Source organism: Ascidiella aspersa, chromosome 8 (genome assembly GCF_963924565.1).
Source record: "Ascidiella aspersa chromosome 8, kaAscAspe10.2, whole genome shotgun sequence".
Taxonomy (NCBI): Eukaryota; Metazoa; Chordata; class Ascidiacea; order Phlebobranchia; family Ascidiidae; genus Ascidiella; species Ascidiella aspersa.
Window position 1 is genome coordinate 9659320 of NC_139454.1, and position 10584 is coordinate 9669903.

The 10584-nt window shown below is 33.9% G+C and overlaps 1 protein-coding gene across 1 annotated transcript; it reads right to left on the reverse strand.

The window, feature by feature from the left end:
- Positions 1–1647: 1647 nt before the first annotated feature.
- On the reverse strand, positions 1648–5831 carry LOC146136000 (PHD finger-like domain-containing protein 5A). Its single transcript, XM_083395218.1, has 5 exons — positions 5418–5831; positions 3220–3243; positions 2981–3069; positions 2178–2255; positions 1648–1973 (listed from the first exon to the last, which is right to left on the reverse strand). Exons 1-5 carry the CDS (start codon positions 5467–5469, stop codon positions 1884–1886), a joined length of 333 nt encoding a protein of 110 aa, XP_083251344.1. The 5' UTR covers positions 5470–5831; the 3' UTR covers positions 1648–1883.
- Between the last annotated feature and the right edge of the window lie 4753 nt (positions 5832–10584).

Sequence of the window (10584 nt, forward strand, 5' to 3'; positions counted from 1 at the left end):
AAGAAAGCAAATAGTATTTTAGGACTAAGTTTCATATGATAAACAAGGTATAATGAAATGTGTGGTAAAACTACTCGTTGCAGGCCTAACACTAAAGCTTGTTTTAACCGTATAGTTTTGCTCTGTGGACCGAATTTGGCCCGCGGACCTCAGATGGCATACCCCTGAACAAAATTTATGTGAGATTAGAATCTAGACTTTTTTTAGAAAAGCCGTGGCAACATCCCAATAACCTGGTATTCTAATTTTGTCGCAATTTGCACACGTTCGAGAATAACAAATGTAGGTCCTATGTAAGATTTAATGTTTCAAGGCTTTACGTCTTGACCCCTCCCGAAGCAAAATTCTGTCTTGACCCCTCCCGAAGCAAAATTTTCTAAAAATTTTTAATTCCAACTCTTTGGTTGGAACGTAATTTTCACAGTCTGAAAAGCATATGCTATGCTAAAAGGCATCAAAATTAGCACACACATATTTACCATTTACTTTCTTATTAGAATAATTTGCAATTTACTGAAACTTATTGTGAATATTCAAATGTAATTCTAGTTCAAATTCGTTTTTTTTTAAGAATTTGGTAATTCTAATCTAATTTGAGAAAACCCAAAATGATCTAATTCTAATCTAATTGGAAAAAACTGAAATGCTCTAATTTTAATTCTAATCTAATTTTAAAAAGCTAAAATAAATCTAGTTGTCCAAGTCTGTTATAAAGGCGGTAAAGTTGTTAACTAATTTTTAAAACAATTCGATCATAGTGTACCTATGGTAACAATTTTTTTTCCTGGGTGTAGAAATCAAACTTGCAATACTCGGCACTTCTTTCTATTATTGCTTGCGATTTCAATAGCATACAGTTTTTGCACAGTAGAAAGCAAAATCAGTATAGAAATGGTGCAGGTATTGCAAAGCTTGATTTCTACAAAAGTTTTTTTTTTCTGGCGTGTACAGTGTCTTCGTAGTGATGCTGGTGCCGACTGCACCATGCACCAAAATTCAAGAGCTTTAAATAGCAATTAAATGGGCCCGAAGGCTAGCTAGAAGCTTATTGCATTCTTTACGTGGAAAGCGCGCACTACCGCGCCTAATTAAATGATTGTACCTATGCGATGCGCAGCGCCATTATGCGCGCGCAAGAACAAAACATGAAGCTATAGCGAAAGGAAAAAACTTACACTGGGTTTTAACTAATGTTTTCTAATCGAATATGACCAGAAAATTTCAAAAATCAGATTTTTTCTGATGAATGTTTGCTTTTGTGGTTCAGATAATTTCTTAAATTGCGCTGGCTGGTTTAGAAGCTGGGAACATAATTTGTGACACAGTAAATAATCAATTAATAATTTGGATTATGAACGTACGTTCCGCACAACATTTTAAAAATACAATGACCTTGACAATTTCTTAATTTTTAAAACCAACAATTTTTTTTGAATAAACTAGGTTTAAAAACCCTTTTTTATCTGTTATTTTAGGAAACAATTTGTCTTTAATTCGTTTATACCAAATATGGCCATTTAAAACCAAACATGCAGGACAATGTTATTGTGTCCTATGAACAAGGTGGGCCCTAAAATACACAGAAGACCAGGTGGACAAGTAGAAATAAAATGTAACTGTTTTTGCAAGCTTTCAATGTTTACAAACAATCTTATTAAAATTAGGTGGCCGTTATCACTCAGACAAACTTATCACAAAACTAAAAATCAATTCGATAAAAGTTCAAAGATTTATTCACAGAAAATACAGCATGGCAGAAATGACGCATTAGGGGGTCATGTGTATCGACGCAGGACATGCGCCGAATCTCTGTACAGGGGGAATCTTCTTGAAAAACATTTGGCCCCTTTTGGCTTTTAAAAAGAGCAAATGATTATCCTTGGTCATCTCTTTTTAAAGCCGTATTTTTTGCGCTCGTAGAACAGATCTGTTTTAGCACTTCCAAGGTTCACAATCTTTGGGCAACCGTCGCGCTAAAAATTAAAAAAAAAGAGTGAATATAAATATTATAAGGCAGAAAGGTTGGTTGTAACAGAAATCAACAACCAATGAACAGGTATATGGAGAAAATGGTATTAAAATTGAAGTAAACTTCAACAGTAGCTTAACTTTAAAGACATCTAATAAGCTTTTGCAGCTAACAGTGTAGATTTATTATATACTGTTATTAAACTTACATCCTTTTCCTGCATTGTGCATTCTTTGCAATAGTATGCATCTGAAACTCCTGGACCGCCACAGATAACACAGCGACCCTACAAATTAATGTGAAGGTTAAATAAAGAAAAGTAGAACTTGTAAAAAACAAAAAAACATTTACTAGCACTACTATCTGGTAGATAAGTAAGTTACACATTTTAAAACAACAAGTATAAATCAGTAAACTGCATATACAGCCTAAAGACTTATAGGTACACTTAACAATAAGTATACATTTTGATATTATTAAATTAAAACACATAACCTCAATTAAGGGTAACAGGACTGGTAAGTATCTTTGTTGAAAGAAACAGGTTAGTAATCTATGGTAGTTAAGGATGACTGATAGTATCAGATTAGAGCCAATACCATGTAGAAGAAGTACTTGTTGTTGTCTTACGCTAGGCTGGTATCGCAGCTATAATTCAGCTTTTCAGCAATAGTTTGCAAACAAACTGAGGTTTTGAACTTTTTTTCAGCTATTTTTCAGTAAATAGCATATTAGCAACAAATAATATAACTATGTTTTCCAAAAATCAAGCTTTTTTGTATAACAACCAAGAGTTTTTATTTATTTTTACGGACATATGGTAATAATTAGCAAACTTTTCTGTTTACCAATATGGTTAAAATGGCCTCCAATTAAAAAAAATTATAGTTTGATCATAGTAATGACATTGTTTTGAATTAAAAAAATACTTTCAGCTCAAAATGTCAGGTATCTCAATTCTCAATACATATTCAAAAATCATTGGTCACCTATATAAGATCATATAAATACCTGGTATGAGCCATAATTGCATTCATCGCAGATTCGAACAAGTGTACAAGGTCGTACATATGAGTCACATATCACACATTTACCATCACCTGCAAATATGTATTAAAAACTTCATAGTTAGTAGCTGTTTAAATACTCAATAACTGTATATATAACATACGTGCAGATAACTAAAATCTGGTAATTTGTTAAACAAAGCTTACAAGACAAACCTAATTTAGTAAAATAAATTCACTTACATTTCTCACATAGCCTTCCAATTGCTGTAAAAATGATAAAGCAGTTAGTACCGCAATAAAATTTTGATAACTACAAAATCTTTAAACATAGATAACACACATTTACTTTTGTGTAAACTAGATATGGTCTACAAGTAAATTGGCAATGGTAGTAAAACTAATATATTTTTGCAAAATCACACAAAACATATTATGCAGCAACAACTTTAGGACAACAGCACAGTGTGCAATTGACTAATTTAGGCTCACACACAGGTTAATTGAAAACAAATATTGGATGTGTATAGCTTCCACAGAATGCAGACTGGACTCAGACTACAGTTTCACAACTCTGCATGGGTTATAAATCTACAATCGGACAAGATTCTGTAAAGGTTGCAGTTATATTTTGAGGCTAATCACCATGAAATTCGGTAATGTTCTACACCTTGAGTCAGCAAAGGCTAAAAAAATAAGTGAACTAAAAAACATGCGAGTTCAAAAGAAAGTAGTTGAGGTGCAGAACAGTTCTGGCACACTATCTGATCACATTTCACATTAAATAAATTTAAGTGAAAAAGATCTCCAAAGCGATGGATCATTTGCCCTTGGTAGGGATATTCAAAGTAGAATCCCAAGGTATTCTAGAATAATAGGTTTCGAATCTAGAATAACGAATCCAGAAAAGCGAATCCTAGTATATTTTTATTAAATTATCTAACCTTGGTTTTGTTTGGGGAATGGATTAATCTTTTTCTACCCTACAGGACCCACATTCACAGCAATAAATCGACAATTTGCTAACATGTGTACATTATAATAAACAAAATCTCCCATATGTTTAACATTCTTAACAACTGTCATTTGACGCAGTTCTGTAAACTCTATTATGTTAACTGTCCAGGTTGTTGCCAAAACTTATATTTTTGCCAATAGTGAGTACAATGAAACACTGCATATAGAACTCTTTAGCAATTCGGTTTTGTTTTTTAAAGTCATTGTTGTGTCTTAGTGCTTCTTTTTTGACTAACATGATCTGTTATGCAGTCAAATAATGTACTGCAAAGAATCTGAAGTTACTATTAACATAACGAATTCTTGACAATTACGCTGTGCATAACTGCATAACCTCGCTGAATATTGGCCTAAAGTTGACCTTAAGTAACCCTATAGTGCATTTTGTAGACGGCCAGCACGTTTTACAACGTAATATTACTTTTGCAACTTAACACATTTAGGGAAATTGCGAACTCCCAACCTGGCATTATGCGTTAGTCGCTCGCCCAATAACGCCCGAAAAAACGGTGACACTGCACTACCTGGTTACATTTAAAGCAAGCACTATAAATTGGTCGCCGCAGCAACAGGCCAACTTACCACACGCGTTTGTATAATTAGGCGCAACAATTGGCGGTAAAACATTATATCGGTTCCAATTACCCGAAATAAACGACAGAATTGGATTCAAATCCCATCTGGATTCGATTCCAAGGATTCAATATTCTACTTTGAACATCCCTAGCCCTTAGTCAGTTAACAAACTTAGTTCGGGCATGGAAGTTGCCAACCGCAGCCCCATTTGCCACTGTGGAAAGTATGGCAAGTGCACCCATGAGTTTTTTTTACTTTTCAAAAGTAGAACGCGAAAAAAAAATCTTAACCACACCCTAATTATGAAAAACGCAAGAAACGTTTACAATGCAATGTATGCAATACAGGGGCATCGGAAAATCATAAAGTGCACCCCAGGTGCCCTTTTCTTACCTTCGTTGCACCCGGTCCTGCAAGATCTCGTTGAGATCTGCCATACTTTCCAGACTGGTTAATTGGCAGCCGAAAATAAAATTTGCGTAAATCTTTGGCGGCTACAAAAATTATGGAATTTTCCAAACTTAGATTTACTACTTTTGATTTCTGTATAGATTCTAGCCATATTGCTACACAAATAACAATCTTTAAAAATCAATTACAGCAACTCTTTTTTGATATCATCAAAACAAAACAAGCTTTAACAAACTATATTGCAAGTTGCTGAAGCAGGCTGTAATTTTATTGGTCAAAAAGGGTTCATGGATTTAAAATTCACGAACAATTTACCAGTAGAGCATGTCAGAATATATCATATTAGGCTTAAAACGGTCGAGAAGATTGAAAAATCGCTTTGCCCCTGTTGATTAGACTATTTGTATACCATTAAAATTAATTTTCAGTTTACTTACCAACGCCAGGTTGCTTTCGACAAAATATCAAGTCTGGATGATGCTTCGCCATTTAGTAGGTTTGTAACAAAACAACAGACAACAGAACACTTTTCTGATCAAATTTTACAAAACGTACAAACTTCGCAACTAGCGTTAGTCATGCGTGAGACCGTCACGGTTGAAAGCAAATTTAGATTTATAATTTTAGGAGGGGAAATGATAGGTTGTCTGATTCGCTAGTAGCCTAATAGATGCTAAACGATAGCTAGAGCGCAACAAAAAATTGGTTGCAATGTGTTATTGTTTTAATCACCATATATAAAAAACTATTTTTGTTTTTTACACAATGCATTTTATCTGTTCGGTAAAAGAGCAATGAGCATCCACAACTTGTCTTTTTCGTAAAAAAATAACACCAATTAAAAACCATCAATCACCACACACAGTCTTTGTCGACTCTCCACATCAGCAGTTATAAAAAAACTTACAACAATAGCCTACGGCCTAGCAAATCCAGTTTGGTCCTGAAGAACACGCAGGCTTTATGACAGGAAAACACGCCCCTTTATTTTACGGCTTATAGCCTGGTACACAACACTGTCGGTTTGCTTTGGCGTTTGGCGAAAATATTTTTGTCGGTACTCCCAAAAGCTTTTCTATTTTTCAACAGGTAATAATTTACCACCGTACTATCAGACTCCACTAAAACACACTTCTATTATATTTCAAAGTGCATGCGGTGCTGTCCGGTCGCTTATGAATTTGTTACTTTCGAAAAATTTAGCATAGCTCGCTTTCAATAAAATATCTTACATCAAATTCAAAACACGTCTAGCAAGCAAGGCGTTCGTATTGTTATCTGGTTCGCCCTTTTCCAGCAGCCGCGTGAAACCAAAACTTGATTTGCCAGACCGGCCCAGCAAGCAAAAATAAATCCAGCTGAAATATTAAACACTTTACCAGGAGAACACGCTGTAATCGCAAGCCAAAACAGACATGCATCGCTTTTACACTATTAACAACATAAGGGAACATTTTCTGGTTCAAAAAAGTATAATATTGCCTAAGCTGTATCGATGCGGTAAACATTTCCTATAAATTGTAGTGGTAGAAAAATTGTGTAGTAGGCTACATGCAGTGTTAACATACAAATTAAAATAAGTATTGAAACGTTAAAAGTCAAAAACCTATTCTTGCAGGTAAGGTCTCATATTAAATAATATTAAGTAAAATCCATTAATAACCGCGACATGGCAATCAGTTTGTTGCTTTTCAATATTTAAACAATGGAATAAAACGCCCAATGTCAAACATATCACAGAAAAAGCAACAGTAAATTCTTTGAAAATGATACTTGTGTTTAAGCTAACCACAGACACATAAACTATATCTCATAGCTATAAGCTTTAATAAAATTATTTTAACGCCCGTTTCCGGAAGAAGCATGATTGATGTACAAAGGGCAGTGTTGTAGTGAATTAAGTCATTAACTTGACTTAAGTGCACTTAAGTTACTGTTTTCAAATGACTTGACTTGACTTAAGTCCTTTGACCAAAATGAATGAAATGAGACTTTTGGACAAATGACTTGACTTGGCCTTAGGCCCAAGTAATTTTGTCAAATAACTTTGGATTAAATTAAGCGTTTTATTTTAAATTTATCTCATTAAACAATTTTATTGCTGTATATTGCGTTTGTGTTATTTTTTTAGTTAGATTGTTGCTTATAATAATCGAACGAGTTTACCAATTTTAATAGTTTAACAGTTTCTTTTCATGTAAATGACATGGCTTGAAATTGACTTGCTCTCATAATGACTTGACTAGGATTTGACTTGCAACCGATACCTTGAACTGGGACTTGGCTTGTTATGTTTGCAAAAGACTTGACTTGGACTTAAGGTATTTTACAAATGACTTGACTGGGACCTCATTTTAAAACGACTTGTTTACAACAATGACGAAGGGGTATAGGTAAGCCTTCCATTTGACGTTGGAAATGTTTTCCACAAAAGCCAGTTGCTATACAAAATAGTTTATCCTGTCAAATAACGGTTTTCTTAAAAAACTTCATTGGCATGTCTGTTGGACGATTAGTAATTCTTTATACTTGCCTAAAATAAGACCTGGATTTTTAGGGGAATTAATGAACAAATTAGTTTTAGATGATCATTAAGAAAATGTTTTTAAACACGAAAGTTAAGTCGCAGAAAGCGCACAACAATCTATAAAACTTGATGTTTTTTTAAATATTGCAAACAATTTTATTTTAATAAAATAATTCTAAATTAGACAGCCTGCTTTTTGAACAAAACAAGTAAAATAACAGCCCAAGTTATAAGTGTCAAAGTTAACAAATGGAAAAAGGTGAAAGACGTTAACATTTCGATAATAATTTATTAGCGAGCAATATTTCGCAAAGCAAACTTCAAAAAGTAAGGTTAAAAATTCGATTTTTTTTTATTCTCTTCCCTAATTAATTAAAAGATATTGACTTAACTACGCAAAACCTTGCTTTTAGCAGGATAAGCAAATTTTAAGATATGATGCCTTTAAAAGTTATATATAAACAACTTTAAAATCGTGTAAACCATTTTGGATAAAATGTCCTCTATGCAACTTTGGGTACAAGGGCAATATAGTTAAGTATATTGGGAAAAATGGTTTGATTCCCATCGGGTTTTACCCAAAATAACTCAAAGTGAATTCCAGAAATTTAAGTAAGTTTTATTTGCTTAATAATGTTTAAATGTTAAGGCAAACAGACCGTCTGGAGATACAAGAGGAGCATTTGGTGATAGTCAGCAATGCATTTTTGTACTGTTAATGGTATTACTAAAGTCTAATAATTTGTTTACGTTGTATTATGTGCTAACTATAAATACTGTCTACATGAGTGTATTATAAGCCTTCGAACTTTTGCATGTATACCTGTAAACTGTACCAAGTGGAAAATATATTAGTTGAGTTTGTAATTGATTTTTACTGTCTTCTCCTGTTTTTTTGCAGCATATTTGAAAGTAATAAATGTGTTTAAATATAACAAGTTGTGGGATATGCATGATTATTGGTTATGTACCCAAATTAGCAAACAGTAAAAATTAGGTAATTTTGGCATTTACCCAACAATTATTTGGTAAAACAGTAGGGTAAAACAAAATTTAACCCCACCAAATTCCAATAAAAGTAAAAATATGCATGATTATTGGGTTAGTGTACCCAAATTAGTAAACAGTAAAAATTAGGTAAATTGGACATTTACCCAATAATTATTGGGTAAATCAGTATAGGTTAAAACGATATTCAACCCAACGAAATTTGGGTGAAAACAACCTTAAAAAAATCTGGGTAGCCCCACCACGATACCAAAAGTTTTTGTTTTTTAGGCCAATTTGTTTACAGTTTTGCTCATCGTATTGGCAAAATATGATACCGTAGGGCCTACAACATATTTTATACATTATAACTTGCGTTTATTAAATTCGGTTTTAAACAAATTAAAATCAAACACAAATGTATCCTTGAGGTAATAACTAGGCTTTTAAAATGCGACTAAACTATTTAGAAAACGTATTGCCGATATTCTTTGCTTTTATAATTTTATCGAAGAAAATATAGTAGTTGCGTTTTTTAAAGAGAAATCCTCACAGATAGCCATTATCGCAATCATTATCGCAATTTGCAGAAGCCATTTTTGGATTAATTAGACAAAATGGCGTAAACAATGGTGACTGCCGGGGCAAGGTTAATTGGTTTAGAAAATTCTGTTTTAAGAAGAAACTGTTCTGAACTAAAGTTCATTAGTCACCGTTACAGTGTTTACCAAATCAAAAACTCGAGTTTGTAGTCCCACATAAAGACAAATACTTTTGAATCATTTTGTTTAACTTTTACTTATTGAACAATGACAATGATAATATAGCAACTTATTACTTGTGGTTGCTACAAATATTTTGGTTTGCAAAAGGCCTAAGGCTAAGCGGCAAGTTTCTGTGATCTTTAGAGACTTGGGGAAGAAAATTAAACATAGTATACCTAAAACGTTTATTGGTATAGGTAGCCTACAAGAGAAAATACAGATTGTAAACGATCGTTGATTTCCAATTCTTTTTCAAATCTTTTATACAGGCTTGTGCTGAAGTTGCAAGTAATGGTGTTCATTCCGGGTGCGATGGTACATGTTCGATTTTTGTTTAAAACAGATGTACCATCGGCCGGGAGTTAGGCCATTGTGTCAAATGCTAAATCTCAAGCTTTGTCTTACTTTCTATAGTGGAACGACTCCAGGTATAACTAGCTCTGAGAAACACTTTTTAGATTTAAATTACCACGTTTTTAAAAGTTAGAATTTGTTTACCTGGCATCATTCGATTATTATAAAAAAAACGCAAAATCTCGCATTAAACTATAAAATCCGCTGCCCTGAAAATGGCCGACAACCTGAAAGGCTCGTTTTACGTGTCGGCTGAAAGGCGGTGAAAGCGAAAATATTATCTTCTCGTTAGGTTAACTTTCGCAAGCCACAATGGTGTCAAAATTGGACCAATAAACTTTAAATTGCACTATTGAGGGTTATTCGCCAAAGTCTAAGAATCCTGGTCTATAGTGGCGGTTGAAATCACTTTGAAGCTATTCTCGGATTTGCGTCTAGAGTAGATTTTCTTAACGGCTTCGTTTAGCTGCTATGCCTGGTACAAAGTTCAAATGCGACGTTATCGGCGAAGCGTCACACATATAAATCGTTTCCCTACGGCATGACACATTCAAGGTTACGCAAGCGAAAAATCCTTGACAGTCGTTGGGCTGTGAACAAAATGGCCAAACCAAATGGCCGTGTGGTGTGACGCAACATAGATCAGAACTACGGTTGCGTAAGCATCGAACGATTGCGTAACAAAAACAGCGAACCCGCGGGCGAACTTGCGTAACTCAAGTGGTTACTCGTTACATAACGTACAAGTGGTAGCTAAAGAAATGTAGGTCATATACAAATTTAGCGTGGTAGCACTTCAAATCTAAAATCGGTGATGCGTTTGGCCTCCAAGCTTGCAGTATTGTAAACAAGTTATTTGAACTAAAATTCCTAGTCCAAGTCAAGATATTGCCGTAGTACGTCAATTTTAAGTTAAGTTATTGTCATCACAGGTAATTGTAAACCATTGCAGTTAATCAATTGCAAACATTT